Source organism: Danio aesculapii, chromosome 24 (genome assembly GCF_903798145.1).
Source record: "Danio aesculapii chromosome 24, fDanAes4.1, whole genome shotgun sequence".
Lineage (NCBI taxonomy): Eukaryota > Metazoa > Chordata > Actinopteri > Cypriniformes > Danionidae > Danio > Danio aesculapii.
Window position 1 is genome coordinate 35,927,445 of NC_079458.1, and position 21,734 is coordinate 35,949,178.

At 33.5% G+C, this 21,734-nt stretch overlaps 1 protein-coding gene across 4 annotated transcripts in view; it reads right to left on the bottom strand.

The window, feature by feature from the left end:
* abi1a (abl-interactor 1a) overlaps positions 1–21,734 on the bottom strand; it is an 82,662-nt gene that overhangs the window by 21,986 nt on the left and 38,942 nt on the right. For all 4 annotated transcript variants that reach the window (XM_056451070.1, XM_056451069.1, XM_056451073.1 and 1 more), the window contains exons 3-5: positions 13,014–13,190; positions 3,090–3,193; positions 1,521–1,661 (exon numbers count right to left, since the gene is read on the bottom strand). In XM_056451070.1, the coding sequence (XP_056307045.1) occupies positions 1,521–1,661; positions 3,090–3,193; positions 13,014–13,190 (422 nt within the window). The remainder of the gene's footprint in view (positions 1–1,520; positions 1,662–3,089; positions 3,194–13,013; positions 13,191–21,734) is intronic.

Sequence of the window (21,734 nt, forward strand, 5' to 3'; positions counted from 1 at the left end):
GAAGATCACTGTAAGTGTAAATGAATAAAGAAGATTTTCTATCTCTGTACAGTAATATGTACAGTAATATCAGAGGAACTGCACAGAGGAACATTTGGAAGCCTTCATTCCTCACACTTACGGGAGTTCGTATGTGGTGCAGCCATTTAAATAAATGAAAAGTTTCTGTAATATTGTATTATATATGGCATCAGAGTCAGCATTAACTAATGAGGCCCATTCATTTGGTCTTTCCCAGCATGCAGCGCTGTTGGAAAGAGGGAGTTATTCGCTGTGGTCTGCAGTGTGCTGGAGGTGTGGACTATTGCGAGGACATTATTTACAGATGTTAGACGAGTGGGCTTGAAGAGAACAGACTGCACACTGGGAATGTTTGCGATCAGGCTTGTGAATTAGACATTAACACCATGAAGAGAATGTATGATCCCCCCAAGAGGACGTCAAATGTGCTCTTGACAAACAGAACTACTGTGGAGGATGATGGGAAAGAGTGGGAGACGAGGAGTTGAAAAACACCACATTAAGAGAGAAAAACATCTGATTCATAGGGAGAAGAGACTTGTATATGTAAAAACCCCAAACTATTCATTATAAAACCCCCTTATGAATTAATTAATTTAATAAATGTATTTTATTTCATTAAAATAATAATAAAGAATAGACGTATATAAAAATTAATAGTTCATTGTATGCATTTAAATGAATCATAATAAATAAAGTTGTAAATATACCAGCATATTGTGTGTAATTACATCCCACAAAGTCTTTTTGAAAATTATTCTAACTAACTAACTAACTAACTAACTAACTAACTAACTAACTAACTAACTAACTAACTAACTAACTAACTAACTAACAAACAAGCTAGCTAGCTACCTAGCTAACAAACAAACTAACTAACTAACTAACTAACTAACTAACTAACTAACTAACTAACTAACTAACTAACTAACTAACTAACTAACTAACTAACAAACAAACAAACAAGCTAGCTAGCTAGCTAGCTACCTAGCTAACAAACAAACTAACTAACTAACTAACTAACTAACTATCTAACAAAACTAACTAACTTCCAGTTCAATTTATTACATGTTGGATGAATTGAAAACTTCCACAAGTCTGTACCAAAATTTTAACCTCCCAGAAAATGCTTCATAACCTCAGATTTAAAAGTTAAATAAACGGTAACGACAATCAAATAAATAAACAAACAAACTGCTGAACAAATTAATGAGCAAATTAATAAATTGATGAACGAACAAAATTAATTGTTACAAACATAAACATTTTACAGAAATAAAAAAAAGTCAAACTAAAAGGTAAATGTGTAAAATGCTGAACAAATTATATTATTTATATAACAAAAAAGACAATTAACTCCAATTCATTATAAATAACCAATTAAAGCGAACAAAAAACACAGTTTTTTTCTGTCAAAATGATACATAATCTTAGAATTGAGAAATAATTAGCTAAATGCTTCTGTTGATGAATTTCAATCAGTCAGTTAGGTGTGTTACCTGTGTGTTCTCGGTCTCTGGTTGAGAGATGCAGTTCGTCCTGGACTGTGTTGGCTGCCCAATCGAGCCGGACTCGTCATGTAATCATTGGGCACCGTTGGAGGTTTCACCGGCTCCAGTGTTTTATAAGAAGTGTTACGCCTGTAAATGCATTTCAAGCACAGACAAACATATTAGACATACGTTTTACAGGAATACACTGTAAAAAACAAAATTCATCAAATTTAAGGTAAAAAAATGCAGCCAGAATTTTACAGTTAAAAATGTGTAACGAAGCTACGTTGTGTTAATGTTAGTACTTCAAAACATCCGATTGTTAAGTGTGACGTCACGCGAAGCAGCTTCCAGGTCCAAGCGCTCTATCAAACTGTATGGGGAGACTCATTAAATGGTAATAATAAACGTTTACAAAGCAATGGAGTACTTTCGAAAATCACCATCCCAATGTATATATCCATGCCTAATATCCGATGGCCAGAAAGTGATTAATTTTTAATACAGTAATTGTTAAAATATTGGTATTTGTGGTGCGAGTCCGGAGACCGATGTGTACACTATCACTTTATATAAAATTCACTTTAAAGTGTGATATGACTAAAAAGTGGCCATAAACTAATATTTTCTCAAGTCAAATGAGAAGCGACTTGGACCTGGAATAAGTATTCCATGTGTCAAAACTTAACAAGCAGAGTTGTGTATGACTATAAATTGACAAAATAAAATAATTTAGCGTAACATTTTGATTTTATTTACATTTTTATTTACGTTCCTACTGTATTTTTAATAATGAAGGCAATTGTGGGAATTTGAATTTAGTTTTTCACCGTATATATTAAATATATATTAGGTGAAGTTTCATAAACTAATTTCGAGAGGAGCATGTGATATGATTGAGCACGTCTGGCCACTCATCTGTAATCAGTAATAATCCAATCAGAGTGATCTTAGTTTACTATAAATGGATCATTTTCTCCCTACTGTTCTATCTTCATTTGGAAGAATCCCCCCTTCCACCCCATCTCCTCCTTTTCCTCCCTTTTCTAAAGGGGGAGCTCTCGAGACCTACCTGATCTCTGATCCCCTGATATGCTTATCGACCGGGCGGGAGCCCTGGGCTCAAATATCTCCGAGCTCAGGGTTCTCTCCCGAGACAGCATGCCAAACCTGCTTTATACGCAGAGCATATCTAAGTGGGAACTCTTGAAATAGATAATATGTAATATATATAATATGTAATATATAGTTAAAAATGTGTAACAAAGCTACGTTGTGTAAATGTTAGTACTTCAAAACATTGGTGTTTGACTATAAATTAACAAAATACAGTAATTTTTAACAATTTACCTTATTTTTAATAATGCAGGCAATTGTAGGGACGTGAATTTACGGTTATTCACCGTATTTATTAAGTAAACTCATATTTACCATTGGAAACACTGACATTTTTTACAGTAGATTTCTGGCTTTACTGTTGACTAAACACTATTAGTGTCCAACTGCAGTCTGACAGATTTATCATCTCAGTTCCGTTTTTATGCTCCTGAAGCAGATGGTGAAATGACGTCTTACCCCAGAGTTCCTCGTCCCGCCAGCGGTGGACTGGGGGGTTTCTGAGTCGGAGGATTGGTTCTGGACAGAGTTCCTCCTCTGATGGACTGATTGTTGCCGTGTTGCTGATTGGACAAAAACCAACAACAAACATTTGTTTAAGTGTTTGAACAGAGCTTGACCACAAGGTTACATAAACAAAACCAAAGAAATGGAGCCGAGAAGACAAAACAACTGCTTTACCAGACGAAACAATTGATTTCAACCTAAATGTTCAATTTACTACAGCAATGAAAAGGTCTCATTCATGAAACATCAGGATCTATGAGAAATTCATTGTGTAAAATGGATTAAAATGCCAAAGATTAGGTATTCTATATTTGATAGCTAAACATGCATATTGATGACTTCCTATCATCGATGAATAAGGTGTGTATTCACACTCTCACAATCAGCACAGTCTTGAATTAGAAGTACACTGTTAAAAATATCATTATGAACAGTCCTAGCTCATGAATCATGGCTGTTTTATGTTTATTTGTTTACAATTAAGTTTAGCTGTATTATGGAACCTTGATCACTACGGATGCGGAAAAAAAGGTATTTTTAATCAACATTGTAACTTCTTTTAAAACCTTTTTTTTTAGCAGTTTGGAACAATATATTGTCTGGGTTGGTCGTCAAAAAGGACAAAAACTTTAATACTTTTTCATGCTTTATGAGCCATTTCATAACCAACCAATATATTGTATATATTGTACACTACCTGACAAAAGTCATGTCGCCTGTCCAAGTTTTAGGAACAACAAATAATAACTTGACCTCTATTTGATCAATTGGTATGAGAAGTAGCTTATATGAAAGGCAAAAGCCTCTAGATTGAGCTTATTTACCAAAATAAAATATGATCATGCCTTGATTTTTAATTATTTATTTAGGACATTAAGCTCTGACTTTGCTTAGACAAAAGTCTTGTCACTTAACAGAAATAATGTACAGTATAGAATATAAAGTCTTGGTGCAGTGGAAAAAGAATTAATATTGTGTACGACTCCCATGAGCTTGGAGGACTGCATCCATACATCTCTGCAATGACTCAAATCACTTATTAATAAAGTCATCTGGAATGACAAAGAAAGCGTTCTTGCAGGACTCCCAGAGTTCATCAAGATTCTCTGGATTCATCTTCAATGACTTCTTCATCTTAGCCCAGACAAGCTTAATAATGCTCATATCGGGTGAGTGGGAGCACCTTGACCTTCTTTGCTTTCAGAAACTTTAATGTGGAAGCTGAAGTATGAGAAGGAGCGCTACCCTGCTGAAGATTTTGCCCTCTCCTGTGGTTTGTAATGTAATAGGCAGCACAAATTGATACCTCAGGCTGTTGATGTTGCCATCCACTCTGCAGATCTCTTGCACGCCCCCATATTGAATGTAACCCCAAACCATGATTTTTTCCTTCACCAAACTTGACTGATTTCTATTAGAATCATGGGTCCATGCTGGTTCCAGTAGGTCTTCTGCAGTTTTTGTGATGATTGAGATGCAGTTCAACAGATGATTCATCAGAAAAATTGACCTTCTGCAACTTTTCCAAATTAACTATCAACTAGAAGTCAAGTTATTATTTGTTGCTCTTACAACTGGGATTGACTACGAGACGTTTTTCAGGTAGTGCATGTATATAATGTGTGTATTTATTGTTTCAAACTACAAAAATATCAATAAAAGTCTCTTCAGACTGAGTCAGCAAAATGTAGTGGCATAATTTTGCGCAAAAGAACACAAAATATTTAGATGAATATTTTTACGCCACATAGTTAGAAACAGGCATAAACTTCCAAAATTCCGGAATCATTAATGACATATTTATCAAAAGAGCTTATTAATGATTGACTGAAAATTAACTCCAGTCATGTTTCATGAATGAGGACCATTGATTCTTAATGACAGACAACTAGTGACCAATCAGTTAAGGGTTTTCAATAGTCATCTAGAACACAAACAGGAAATAATGGTAGCATCACAAACATTTAAAGCAACAATACATTTTATTTAACCCTAAGTTAATTTTTTTATATTAATGCCAATAAATTATTTATTTTTACATATTTAAAACAAAGACAAATTCACTCTAAGTCCTAAAATTCCCTTCACCAAAATACACGTTTTAATCACTATACTATTTACTTATCATATACACAAAATGTCTTCTTACTATATAAACATCATATATACTAAAAATGTATATTAACAGTAAACAAACTACAAACAAAAGGAAATAAAGTCCAGATGCTTAAATCACATGGATATCTGTATGGTTCAGATTTGATTAAGTGTTAATAAAATGTGTAATAATCTTTCATTAATATTGAATTACCGATCATGATGCATTGACCTATGACTATTATATTTATATAATGTGATGAGATATGAGTAGGCTTGTCATGATTGTGGATTTTGTGCTGACCATTCATTTTCACACCCTTAAAGCTCACCCAAATCTTAAAATGTGTTGTTAAGTTACTCGGCCCTCAGGTCAGTCAAGATGCAGTTGATATTTTTGTATTGGTGAATTCATTCCTTATAGTGATTTATAAAGTGAACAAATCCTTCAATATGTCAAAAACACATCAGGCAGCACAAAATTTATAATTGATGATACATTCAAGGTCTAATAAAGCATTGGTCTGTGCAAGAAACTGAGCATCTTTTAGAAAAATATTATCTTTAAATCCACAGCCTCGACAAATAGACTGGAAAACCGTCTGGTTCACAAACTATTATTTTCAGTCTAAAACAATTTTAGTGGAACAAATCAACACAAGTTTACGAGTTCCTCAATTAAAACCCACTCTGAGATATTACTGTTACTTACTGTAAAAATACGTTAATACACCATCCAACGATGATGGATTTGTTAACTTCAGAGACTCTGTTCTGACACAGATAAAACGATGAGCTGGCGATGAACACGTAGAGGTGAAATTAACGTAACCTTGTAAAAAAAAAGTGAGCTTATAAATACCTTTTTATTCACTTTATACATGTATTTCAGATGTAAAATTTCCACACTTCATATTAACATTATTTGCTACTGTAATTCAATTGCATAATTATCACTAAATTGTGTTATAATATAAGCAAGGGTGAATCAGTTAAGCTTTTAACAATGTGTAAAATACATAATATTTAACTGTAATATTAAAAGTAGTAAACTGTGTATATGCTGTAACACAGTATGTTACTGTATTTTAAAGTAGTGGGAAAATATCCTCTTAGCGTGATTAAACTAGTATTTGTAATTTACCATGAATCAAAATACAGTAATAAAATAAATAAATGACCATGAACGATGGCCAATCATAGGAAATACAGTAATTTACCTTTTATTGTATGAAACAATATTACAAGTATAAAAACTAAAAATACTGTGTATTTTACAGTAAAGGTACACATACACGCATACCAAGATCCATGGGACTGTAAATATTAAATATTTATTTATTTATTAACAGCAAACTGCTGCCAGTAGGTTATTGTCAATTCTCTAAGAAATCATTAACAGTGCATCTGAACCAGAAACCCACCGTATTAACTAAAAATGTTAAATATGATGTAAATAATGTCCAGTTTCTTGCACAGACCATTTGTTTCGCTTCATAAGACTCCAATGTATCATCAGCAGCCATGAATATTGCGTCCCCTGATATGCTTTTTTAACTCACTTTGATGGAAAGCACTGACTTCATTATATAATTTGTTAGGTAATTATATAAATGACAGATGACCACAGTTTTATAAAGAAATATTTTATGTTCTACTGAAGAAAAAAAGCCAGCTTCATCTTAAATGACCATATGGGGACTAAACTAACAGGACGTTTTCATTTCGGGGTACACTATCATTTTAAACTGTGCAATCTCTGAATAATAATTCCGATATTGGAATTAGACTGATAATCCACATTCAGATTAATAATCAGGAATCGTGACAAGCCTTGTTTTGGGGGGATGGATAAATTTAGGAAAATGAAGATGAACATAGGGATAACTAAAGCAGTGATGGACTAAAGCAGAAGGGATCATGGGACAAGTCACTTACCTTGGCTTTAAGCCACTAGCGTGAGCAGGAAAAAAAGAGAAAGAGTATGATTTATAACCAAAGTGAAAGACAAAGAGAGAGAGAAAGATTTGAGGCTTAACAATATCTTTATTAAACCATTTTTCTTCCTACAATCATATTATTATGCACTAAAACATCTAGATGTAAGTTTCTTTTCCTCAGGCCATATCCAGCCTAAATAGTTAGCACATACCTGTTTTCTTAGTGTCATAAATATACAGGACCCTTACTTTTTATGGTTTTGTAACCAATAAAGCCATTTAATTGCAAATACTTTTAGATAGAATTCTTTATTTCTTATTTGTACTGTTAAAAAATTCATCAATGCACATATTGCCCATAAACCATCTACTGTAGATTATACTTAATTTGTATTCTAAATTTTATTTTCCACGTATTTAAATGTTCTTCTTTCTGTATGTACAGAATGTACCCTGAGCCTGATTATTCAACCTCCTATCTCCTAAAACATTCTTAAAGGAACACGCCACCTTTTTTAAAAAAAAAGGCTCATTTTATAAGTCTCCTAGAGTTAAACAGGTGACTTAAACCAATTTATAATTCATTCAACCAATTCCTTGTTCTGGCGGGGTCACTTTTAGCCTAGCTTAGCTTAGCATAATGAACTGAATCAGAAAATAGTAATGTTTTATTTATCATTGGTTACATTACACAATGTAACTACAGAAGTCGCCAGCTTTACTAGGAAAATTTTCAATGCTAACGGTCTAATCTGATTCAATTCATTATGCTAAGCTAAGCTAAAAGTGAAAAAATTGGCTGAATTAATTCAAAAATGGTTCAAGTCATATGTTTACCTCTAGGAGACTTGTAAAAATGAGCCTTTTTCAAGAAAAGGTGGAGTGTTCCTTTAAAAATGACAAAATAAGCATATAATTTTCATCAGTTGTACAAAGAACTCCTCCTACTGACCAAGTATCGGACAAACTTGTAATATACTTTACCAATTTATAATATGTGTGCTTATGTCTTTATTCTAGATGTTACCATTCCCCTTGTGATCATTTCAGCAGAGACAGGGAGAGAGGGACATCACAATTCTGATATCTCCGTTTTAGAGCTCTTAAAGCAGCGCAAAAGCACTTCAAATCTCTAAAGCTACATTTCACTTCAGTGGAGCGGAGCGAGTCGATGCTAAACTGCTTTTTTCCTGACAATATGGCTGTTTTCACACTCGCTTGGATTGAGTGCTCTGAAGTAGACATTGATTCCAGCTCTCCTGCCCGCCGGGTCTTTTATCATACTGTATTATTTGGCTTGAACTCCAGTGCATTTGTGTAAGCGATGTTATTACCGAAGGTTTGTACACACTGGGCAGGTTTGCATTGATTAAAACAATCTCTGATGGGATTGCCATGTTAATATGGATAAAAAAAATCTCTGGTGACACAGTGGCTCAATGGTTAGCACTGTCGCCTCACAGCAAAAAGGCCACTGGTTTGAGCCCCAGCTGGTCAGTTGGCATTTCTGTGTGGAGTTTGCATGTTCTCCCTGTGTTAGCGTAGGTTTCCTCCGGGTGCTCTGGTTTTTCTCACAATCCAAAGACATGTGCTATAGATGAATTGATAGTGTATGTGTGTGGATGAGTGTGTATGAGTGTTTCCCAGTACTGGGTTGCAGCCGGAAGGGCATCCGCTGTGTAAAACAAATGCTGGATAATATGGCGGTTCATTCCGCTGTGACAACCCCGATGAATAAAGGGACTAAGCCGAAGAAAAATGAATGCATTGAACCTCTCTACATATACTACAATTGCAATAAGGATAATTTTTTGATATTATGTGCCTTTGGGTTTGGTCTTTAAAAAGTGTGAACTTGCATCCTAAGAATAACCATTTAGGATGGGAAAAGCATTCCTCTTAAAAATGCAGAAACTGCAGAAACAAAGGCCTCTCATCATCACAATGGCTGCGTGTGCAGTGACTGTTCTGCACTACATGCACAGTGTGCTATTATTAATGCACTGTCACGTATGAGCAATGAGTGCTAAAGTAACTAAGACTATGCTCATACCTTATGTAGGCAGAAAAAAAAGAAGCTATAGTGTAAAATTGACCTGAATTAACAATAGCGTGTTTCAGGAATAAGCACTTAAGGCTGGGCTATATTGGATATAAAGGCTGACGCACAACATGTACTTGCGATCCATTCAGCTTTGACTAGATGCACGAAATATTAAGGCATTAATTACCTTACTGCTTTTATATTATTAGAGGTGCTGTATTTAAGTTTTTGACTCTTCTAAAGCATAAAAATAATATAATATGTAAATATATCATGTAACATAATATGTTTTGCAGATATTTAAGAAACATGCTAAGTGAACATTCTTGTTTATGTAAAAAACAATGCTGAAGTCAGATATTCTGCTTTAAAAATGTCTGTTATGTGCCGGAAAGCTGTCTTTATTTTGGTTCTTTTAACCTTCTTTTAAGGTTTATAATCTAATTAATACATATTAGAGCTCTTTAATATTATTAAATGTACATGCTGAATCACTGATCTGTGTTTGTTGGCATTATTTCACAGTTCTAATGTTCAATTTCAAACAGTTTATTTTATTTTTAAGATCTGAGGTGAACTATCTGCTGCTGCTTTCAGTAGTATGGCAATAAATGTCATTTAAAATGGCATTCAAACTCACATTGTTAGCATTTAACACTGAATAAAAAACATGAGGTGTACCTGGGGTGATCATTGTCAGTGTTCTGTTGTTCATGAAATAGAAGCTGTTTCTAATATGATAAATTTGGGTGTTGAAAGAACAAAAACTCCTTTTAATATGGAGAACATTTCTTTTATCGCGTGCCGCTGCTTTTACTTAGAACATGGTTTAAATTAGCCTTAAATCAGCTTTTAGGCTTCATTAGGCTCCTGTTTGTTCTCAATCTGGCAACCTGTGCTTGCCTGTGTTTTGATCCAGGAATGCAATACCTAGTTCAACCACTTGGTGTCAAACTTACCTACTGCATACTGCAAATGAATGAAAAAACAATAATAAATGAAACAAATAAATAAATAAAAGTAAAAACATTTAAAAATACCCAAAGCAATGAATAAATAAATGAAACAATAAAATAATGAAACAAATCTTATATAATTGGAAATAAATAAAAATAAACAAAAAAGTACATCAAATCAAATCTAAATAAAAAATTATTATATATAAAGAAATAAACAAAATATAATAAATAAATAAATAAATAATACTTGAAAGAATGAATGAAACGCATGAACAAATAAATGAATAAAAAATAATTAATCAATCAATAGATTGATTTGGTAATATAATATAATACAATAAATATAATAAATATAATATAATATAATATAATATAATATAATATAATATAATATAATATAATATAATATAATATAATATAATATAATAAATGTAATAAATATAATGTAATAAATATAATATAATAAATATAATATAATATAATATAATATAATATAATATAATATAATATAATATAATATAATATAATATAATATAATATAATATAATATAACGTAATAAAATAAAACATAATATAATATAATATAAGTCTTAAAGTACAATTTTAAGATCATTGTGTGCATGCGGAACACACTTCACATGAATTTTCTAATTAGGCACTGAACAAAGGACTCATTAACAGGTTTTCAATCTTTTTTTTTTTTTTGTGGAGGTTCAAAGTCCACAGGAATCTAACATGTACTAAATCTTACACCATCATCATCAACTCCAGATTTACCTCATCAAGCAAACACACATGCGCCATTTAGATCTCTGTGAAATCAGCAGAAATGCTAAACCCTCCTGACAGAAATACGGCTTAATTTATCAAACGCTGACAGCACCAAAATCCTGTGCACTTAATGTTCACCAACTAGGAGAAAAGAATCCTAATGTTTTTCCTGAACAGAAATGGGAAGTTAAACAAACTAGTAAAAATAAAATGATCTGAAAACTCCTCTGCATTCCTGCGGCCGCTGACCAGATTAAGTGTCCATTGACTGTGAAAATAAATCTCATCTTCTGCAAACACGGTGAATTTGTCTGAAGACTGTAATCCTCCTGTCAGGTGACTCAAGGTTACGGTTTCTCTTACTGAATGACATCATGGCAACAGCAAAAAAAAAAGGTGTAATAAAACACAGTCAGGACATTCAGTGACAGCCATACGCACTGCAGGCTTGGCATAATACCAGCGTTTCACTTTTAGTATGATATCAATACTGGTTCTATCCCAGACCCTGACATGAGTGTAACATATGAGTGTGTGTGTATATGTACATGTATAGAATGTATCATATGTGTGTATATGTATGGAGTGTATATGTATAAAATGTAATATATGTGCATATTTATGGAGTGTTCATATATATATATATATATATATATATATATATATATATATATATATATATATATATATATATATATATATATATATATATATATATATATATATATATATATATATAGAGTGTATCTTGTGTGCATATGTATATAGTGTATCATGTGTGTATTTGTATAGAATGTAACGTGTGTATATGTATATAGTGTGCATATGTAGACAGTGTATCATATGTGTGTATATGTATAGAGTGTATCTTGTGTGTATATGTATAGTGTATCTTGTGTGCATATGTATATAGTGTATCATGTGTGTATTTGTATAGAATGTAACGTGTGTATATGTATATAGTGTGCATATGTAGACAGTGTATCATATGTGTGTATATGTATGGAGTGTATCATGTGTGTATGTATGGATTGTATCAGCTGTGTATATGTATGGAGTGTCTCATGTGTATATATAGATGGAATGTGCATATGTATAGAATGTAATATATGTGCACATGTATGGAGTGTGCATATATATATATATATATATATATATGTATATATATATATATATATATATATATATATATATATATATATATATATATATATATATATATATATATATATATATATATATAGCGTATCATGTGTGTATATGTATAGAATGTAAAATGTGTGCTTATGTATAGAGTGTATCACATTAAATGTGTATATGCATAGAGTGTGTTTGTATAGAATGTAATATATGTGCATATGTATGGAGTGTGTATATATATAGAGTGTATCATGTGTGTATATAGTGTATCGTGTGTATATGTATAGAATGTAACATGTGTGTATATGTATAGAGTGTATCATGTCCTTTCGTTGTATGGGTTCATCAACTCCCTCCCAGTAGCTGAGTGGTTTACGCAAATTACAGGGGTCGCCCCACTGAGCTTGGAAAATACTGAAATCCATATCCCTGGTATATAATGTACAATGATACAGCTTTATATTTATTTTTTTTATCCTGTAATTGTCCTTATTGTTTGAATCAATAAAGAATAATGACTATCACATATTTCCCCATGATTCACAGAAGACTATTTAACATTAAGGTTGTTTTTTTGTTTTTCAGGGTTTCTACAGGTTTCATCAAGTCAAATTTGAGAGTTTTTAGGACCTTTTTAAGACCCTAAGAAGTTTGCGCTCATACATATGATGAAACAATTAGCATAAACAATGTCTTTTGTGATCCAACAAGCATAATGTGAAATAAACTGTTTATTTCATCCATATGATATAGTCATTACAGTCTTACTTTAGATTTATCTTCCATTTCAAGCAAACTTTTGTATATTAGACTCCATTAGAATCAAACTGAATCCACAAAAATGGACACAGAAATAAGTCGACTTTCCAGAGTAACAGTGGGTCAGAAGAAGTGGATATAGTTTAAAAGATGCCTGCTTATTTACCTTCACTCCATGGCCCACATCATCCAGAACGTTGTAGTCGATGGGCTTTCTGATGTACCTCACCGGCCGCTCCACGTTGGCAGGAGCGATGATCTTGTGAGTCCTCGACGTGTTCTTATTTGTTGTCAGGATGCCAATCTCTCGTCTTGCCACCTTCTCCTTGTGGATGTCCACTGTCTGATGAAGACCAAAGAAAAGACAAAAACAAGATGACAAGAGTGCCAGAAAGGTCCAGAAATTTAGACTATGATTAGATTGTGTGTTTGTATAAAGCAAGACTAGAATCTGCATGTATTATATGGTACATATTGAGCTGCATGATACATGTATTATGTATAATACAGCTCAAATCATTGGGTTTGTATACAGTTGAAAGCAGAAGTTTACAGTGTAAGATATCCATACACTGTATAAAAAGGCATATAACCATTTAAAAAAAGACAGATGTTAATGCGACTAAACTTTTTCTCTTTTAGGCAAGTTAGGATTATCAAATCCGTTTCTGTTAGGCTTAATAGCTGAATAATGAGAGAGATATTTTTTGATAAATTGTTATAACTTTTCTTGAAAGTCAAGTTTACATACAATAATATTGTTGTTCCTCTGAAAAAGCTCAGATGATGGTGGATTTGGAGTTTTTGGAAGTTTCTGATTGGCTAATTGTCAACATTTGAGTTAATTGGAGGCACAACTGTAGAATAGTATTTAAGGAAAACCTCAAACACACTGCTTCCTTCTGTGACAACATGGAAAAATCAACAAGCCGGAATCAACAAAAAAAGCCAGATTACAATTTGCTAAATTACACTGGGAAAAAGAATCATTTTTGGAGACATGTCCTGTGGTCTGATGGAACTAAGACTGAACTGTTTGGCCATAATTACATTTGAAGGACAAAGGGGAAAGCTTACAAGCCTAGGAACACTATCCCAACTGTGAAGTATGGGGGCGACAGCATCATGTTGTGGGGCTGTTTTGCTGCAGGAGGGACTGGTCCACTTCACAGCACAGATGGCATCATGAAGAAAGAACATTATGTTGAAATACTGAAGCAACATCTCAACATCAGCCAGGAAATTAAAACTTGGCCACAAATGGGTCTTCCAAACAGACCATGACCCTAAGCACTCTGCCAAATTAGTTAAAATGTGCTTTAAGGACAACAGAGTGAATGTTTTGGAGTGGCCATCACAAAGCCCTGACCTCAATCCTACAGAAAATTTATGGGCAGAGTTGAAAAAGCTTGTGCGAGCAAATCTGACTCGGTTACACCAATTCTGTCAGGAGGAATGGGCCAAAATTCCTTCAAACTACTGTGAGAAGCTTGTGGAAGGATACCCAAAACATTTGACCAAAGTTATACAGTTTAAAAGCAAAGCTAAAAAAAAATACCAAGGAGATGTGTGTAAACTTTTGACTGTCTAGAAATTAATTAAAATACTCTCATTAGTCTGGCATTTAGCAAATGTAAATCATTTAGGTAATCCTAACGGACCTAAAATAGTAAACGTTTAGTATGATTTACCATCAGACATTTTTTTAAAAATGGTTATGTTCCTTTTTTAGTGTATGTAAACTTGTAGCTTCAACTGTAGATTGAAGAATTTAAATTGACAAAATAAATGGTTAAATTGACCAAAACTCTAGAAAGGGTTCTGGTCATCCCAAATGTCTTCTATTTAAGCATTATGGAGGCCACTGTGCTCTTAGGAATCTTAAGTACAGCAGAAATGTTTTTGTAACCTCTGCCAGATATGTGCCTTGCCACAATTCTGTCTCTGACCTTTTCAGGCAGTTCCTTTGACCTCATGATTTTCATTTGCCTTGACATGCATTGTGAGCTGTAAGCTCTTATTTAGACAGGTGTGTGGCTTTCCTAATCAAGTCCAATTAGTACAATCAAATACAGCTGAACTCAAATGAAGGTGTAGAATCATCTCAAGGATGATCAGAAGAAATGGACTGCACCTGAGTTAAAAATATGAGTGTCACAGCAGAGGGTCTGAATACTTATGCCATGTGATATTTCAGGTTTTCTTTTTTTTTTTAAATCTGCAAAAATGTCCACGATTCTGTATATATTTACTGTTATTGTTGTTTTTTACAGCGTACATGTGATTTCGACACAGCGAAGGAACTCTTGGTGTATTTTTAACTTGAACTCAGCAGCACTGAGGTTTCAGCTTCCCATAAAGACTCGACTTTACTGATTCCTCAATTAGCCTTCATGAGCAGCTAGTCCGCCAGTAACACACCATACAGCACCAATTAAAATGTTTATTAGCCGCTGGCTGATCTGCAGGCTCTCTCTCTAGTCCTGCAGCGCTGTCAGAGGAACAGACGAGAGCTTCAGATGAGCAGATGCGGCAGGAGATGAAAGGCCAGCAGTGTCTGCAGCTCACACACACACAGGATCCCATTCAGTCAGAGCAGCTCCAGCTCCTATATTCACCATCAGGAAGAAAGAGGCTTGTGGACTGACTAGTCATTTTAAAACACTGGACACTGCTTTAATATTGGTGCGACATTCTATGAGTCCTTTATTCATAAACAGAGCTATAAAAACCAAATTACAAAAAAGATTCAAAATTAAACTACACTGTAAAAATATCTGTATTTAGGGATTCACAAGTGTTTTATGTTTATTTACAGTTGTGAATTGCATTATGAGATCTTGATCTCTGCTCGGTTGACTTTTATTATTTCTAGTTTGAAATAATATAATGTATAATAAGTCTGTAAAATAACTGGCAGTATATTACAATATTTTTCACCATAATATACAGCACCAACCAAGACAATATATACCATAAACTATTAATAATTTTTATAAAAGTCACTTTTGTCGAACTTATCAAGTACAAAAGCTGTTGGAAGAAAATCAATGTCTTATAACGCAATTCAAAAGCATAAATAAATATGGAAAAATAAAAACATGAATCATAAAATACGGAAAACTGCTAATTTAAAAATATTTTTTATAGCGTAAATCAATTCTAGAGTTAATCTAAGCTTAGTCAAAAAGCAATTAAACTCTTTAAGAATTTTATTTCAATTTTTAATTCTAATAAAAATAGATATTTATGAAATTAAATACAATTTATTACAATGAAACATTGTTGCTAGTAATTATTATTCTTCATTTTATTTAAAGTATATTGAAAAATAATTTTCCTGAATAAATATTTCGGAAAATTATATTTAACTAGTACTTCAATTAAAGAGCCCCTCTTTTGAATTTAAAAAGTCAGATTTTGGTTTTGGGGGTCTGCAACAACATGCAAACACTTGTCTTATAATATGCATTTATTTTTTTCCTACTTATCCCAACAACTCCCATATGAATCGTTCAGCGATTCTTTTGTTCCCAAACCATGCCAAGTGTGAGGAACTTCTGATGGTGGCCATAACAAAGGCAAACAGCAGAGGATCACAAGTTCAGAAACGCATTTAAATTGGTAAAGGAAGAAGCACGCGTCGTGTTTTCAATGTAGTTTTGGACGCGATATGTGAATAGCCCCATAAAGATTTAACCTGAGAGATACATTACAAGCACTGATCTATAATCGATAGCCGCACGGGACGATTACAACTAATAACACACAATTAAACACATATTTTGCAAGCTACAAAAAACGAGGCAATGATCGTCATCTTTGCGTCATGATCAGTCCCGTGATCCCCCGTGCCTCCGCTAGTGTCTGAAGTAAAAGTGCCTTCACATTTTACTGGATCTGGAACTACATATTTGGTGATGTACCGTGTCGACGTTGATGCGATCAAGCAAAAGATCCGAACCCAACTCGATTGCTTTATTCGACTCTGAGTCAACTATTTCGCTAAAGAATCAATAGTTTTAAACATGGTACACTTTCAGATTGTTTCAGCCAGATGTTTTCATTCACTTAGAGCTGTGTTACACACTGCATCGAAGCTCATTTTCAAAAACCCATAATAAGGGCTGTTTAATGTTTAATATTATACTTCACTAAGTTAAAATGTACTGCATGAGTTGTATTAAAATAAAACTCAGTTGTAAGCAAATGTTGAAGGGGCCGATCACACTGAACGTGCTTTTTGCGTTGAGAAGCACCTTTTTTTGAATGATTTACTAATGCAGCGAGTGTTTTAACCGCCTGCTGTGCCTTGCGTTTTTGCCCTTGCGTGCCGTGCACTCGCAGTTGAAAAAAGTAAACTCTTGGAAAAAGTGTGTTTACGTCAGTCACGTCTTTTTCATTCTCCAATCAAATGAAAGCAGAGGCGACAATTTGTTAATGGTGTGTCAGTTTAGAATAAAAACTGTAATTTTAATAATGAATATTTCACAAAAAAATCCCGTTTTAAAATGCATTTTAAAATAATTAATATCTTTTGCTTGTTTATGATGTCAATTATAATTCTTTGGGAGAATACAGGGAGATTATAGGTTAATAATTCTGACTTCAACTGTAGATATATTAATTATTCTTATTCTAATAAACTTTTTGTTAAATACTTTTTTAAATTTCTTATCTGCACAGATAAATTAGTCAACATTGCACTTAAACCTTGTAGATGCGTATGCATGTATATGAATAAATGGAGTGGCCTAATCAAACTCCCGACCTGAATCCAATTGAGATGCTGTGGCATAACTTTAAAAAAGGGGTTTATGCTCGAAAACTCTCCAATATGGGTGAATTACAACAATTCTGCAAAGATGAGTTGGCCAAAACTCCTCCACAACGTAAGTTCAAGAAAACGCTTGATTGTATTTGTGGCTGCTAAGGGTGGTCCAACCAGTTAATCGATTTAGGTCGCAAACACTTTTTCACACATGGCTATGAAATGTAGTATTTTGTTTTCTCTTAACAATAAAAAACATATTTCAAAACTGCATTTGCTTGTGTTATCTTTGACTAATATTTACATTAGTTTGATGATCCGAAACATTAAAGTGTGACACATGTAAAAAAATAAATAAATCAGTAAGGGGGCAAACACTTTTTCCACACCAATATATATTAACATAGGAGTCATACAATTTTTCATGGATGAAGAATCTATTGCAAAAAGACAGACGGCTAAAGACAGGCTGTTTCAGTCATAAATGTGGATGGAAAAAGTCTGATAGATTTGACTAGCGAAGTGTTGCTGGTGAAAGCAGCAGCTTTACAATCAGCAGTGCAGCTGGTGTTGAGGAAGTGGGAGGGCAGCTCAAACTGACTTCATCTCCTTCCTGTAAGCTGAAAAATAGACGTGCTGAAATGTGCCGTTACATATTGCACAATGTGTGAGGGTCCAACTTTATCAAAGTCCAATGACGTGTGCCATTGTTTTGCCAGTATTAAGAGCTTTCTTCTGATTGACTAGATTTAAAGAGACAGTACACCCAAAAAATTATGTCATCATTTACTGGTTTCTGGAGTTCCTTTCTTCTGTTAAACAATAGAATATGTTAGAAAACTGTCACCATTGTCTTCTACGGTATTCGTTTTCCCTCCTATGGAAGTCAATGGTTTCGGCTTTCTTCAAAATATCAAAATATCAGCAGAATCATAAAGGTTTGGAATCACTTGATGGTGAGTAAAACTTCACTTTTGTGGAGTTACCTTTTAAAAAGGTACGCGTTTGTACCGAAAGTGTCTATATTAGCACCTTAAAGGTCCATATTGGAATCAAGGGTCCATTATAGTATCTACAAATTCCATATTGGTACCTTAAACATACATATTTGTATACAAAATACATATTTATCAATATATCAGTGTTTAAAATCACTGATTATATAACTGCATATGATGCAAAAAATTATTAAAAATGTAAAATAAAAACAATTCTAAATCTGATTAAATGAACTATGGGAAGAATTTTTGAGCTATATTTTGCTACAATGTGGATGTGATGTGGATGTCGATTTATTTTTCAATACAATAGATTCAATCAAATTAAAAGCACAAAACTGGTCGCTGATCAACAACACTAGTACATAATGTGGTTATTATGACATTTGAGATTATACTCTAAATTCTATTTTGTGCAATTCAACAAACAATTTAATAAGTTGATGTGCCAAAACAGCCACATTTCACGAAAACTTAAAAAAAAAATTTACTTCAAAAGAAAAAGGGGGAGGTGGGGATCATTTTCATTAATTGCTCCTTAGTTATGGAATTTTTTGTCTGCTCCCATTAGAAATACTTCATCTCTTGAAAAATAAAAGTCGACAGATCAGACATCAAGGTTACAAAATGCAATTCACAACCATAAATATACAGAAAACACAAAAAATATGAACAATTTTATTTTATATTTTAGAATTAAAATTATTTAACTGTCCCTTTAAGTTTAAGCGAAACACAGGCCCGGTTTCAAACTGCGTATTTCAGCATCATATGTCGAAGGCCAACCTTTGCTGCCAAAAGAGCTCAAATGAAGACTTCATATCCATCCCTTGAGACTTGAATGGCTTTCACACATTGCTAATTAGCATGTGGATGTAACTAATTACAAATCACAGCAGGTCATCTGAGTTTGGCAGGAGTGGCTCTGTAGCATTGTGGAGCCAAAATTTCTGACAGTTGGCATGAAGTCTGGTCTACACTGCAGCTGATTCTGGCCTATAACCATTAACACTGATTAATATGTAAGATGACCAAACCACAGTTCTCCTTTTTTTAGAGTATTAGATAAAAGCATGTATGTGTGACAATTACAAAATATTCAAAACTCATGAACAACTTTCAAAAATGTACTGCCATAAACCACATATGGACTGTAAATTTAGGACAAAAATAAATAAAAACGTATTACTCATACAAACAACTTCAGCTAGAATTTTCATGTTCAATTAAAGGCTCTCTGACTGCCGGAAACAGCATTTAGCATTAACACTAGGGCTGTGCAATTAATTGAAATCACATCTAAATTGTGATTTGAACATGTAGGATTTCTAAATCAAATTACAGCACTTGTTTTTGCACGCTCCAGTCCTGACTGATACTTCTCCCGCAGTATGTTGCTTGAACCAATCATAACACAGAACACTAAACAGAGCACTAAAGCACTAGGTGTTTCGGTGCTTTGTGTTTGTCTGAGGTAATTAGTCTACAGCAATGTGTATATCCCATAAAAAGTATGAAGCTGATCGGTTAGTTTAATTTAAGTTAAATCGGTCAGTGAAAAGTTAACTCGGTGCGCCTGGAATACACAAGTGTGTCACTCCCAATACGCGCGCAAGCCCAATGTCTCCATTGGAAATAACAGACTTGTGCACGTAAAAGACACGATATGTGAACGGCCTATTTCAGGGCATCGTCACAAAGAGATCTATGATCTATGCATGACAAAAACAATCTGTGGACACGTAGAAAAGTACACACAACTACTTCTGATATGTGGTCAAGCAGAACATCGGAGCCTTGTTTGAGTTCAAATTCACACTGTAAAGCATCTGTGTGTGACAACATCGTAATTAAAATCGAAATCGCAATATTATTCAAGAAAATTGAGATAGGTTTCTTTTGCCCATATCGCACAGCCCTAGTTAACACAGTAAATATCTTCAAAATATTGCTGAATTTTCTCATTTTAGCTTCAAGATCCTCTTTAAAATAATAATAATAATAATAATAATAATAATAATAATAATAATAATAATAATAATAATAATAATAATAATAATTAAAGGTATCCTATTGTGAAAATTTGGGTGTTACCCAAGTATATGAAAATGACCATACCATGAGCTACAGACACCATTGTTTCCTTATACACATATAAATTCTAGAGTGTAAAACCCCAATTGACAAAAGGCCAATCGGAACACAAAGCAGACTGTTGCGTGACTCACAAGGCATACCCTCATCATTTGCATCTACTACAAGTAAAGTTTTAACGTCATTAGGATCTGTCTAGCGGCCACATCATAAGAGGAGATCACTAGCTAAAACACAGACTAATATGTTGCTCTGAAATCATTAATACGCATACCTCAGAGGTTTGATAAACCACAACGTTTCCAAGCAAGACAATAATGATATTAAAAAGTGCATAAATGTAACAATCAAGCCAAGAGTAAAACTGTATTTTGTTAACTGAAATATAATTGGAATTACATGTGGCTGCAATATATTTTTCAGATTATGAATACATTAAACTGGTTGCATATGTTTTATTATTTTTAATAACTAAATATATTGTTTACTCAGCCTTCACTTGACACAAACCTGTTTAACTTTTATGTTTAACCATTGACTTTCTTAGTATTTGTTTCTCCTATACTATGAAAGTCTATGGTTACAGGCATGTAACATTTTTCAAAATATCTTCTTTTGTGTTCGACAGAAAAGGAAAATCATAAAGGTTTGGAACCATTTGGGGGGTGAATAAATGGTGAGTAATTTTTCTTTTTTTTTGTGAACTATCCCCTCACAAGACTGTATAAATATACTACATATGTAATACTGTTCAACCTGAAATTGTGAATCGTAAATGGATTTTGCAACCGAACTATAAAAAACCAGAGGCCAGGTCAGACAGACAGTTTCACTTCAGCATCTGACAGGAAAAAAGAAAAAGAAAATGTAGTTTCAGCAGTTTAACGAAGCGACCCCGGGGGCATGGCTTCCGGAAAAGCCAGCTATGCACAAAAAGACAGACGTGTTGCGCATATCTTTAGGCAAGGGCTGAGTAACAGTGGCCTTTAGCACACACCCTAAACAACACACACAACCACGGTTA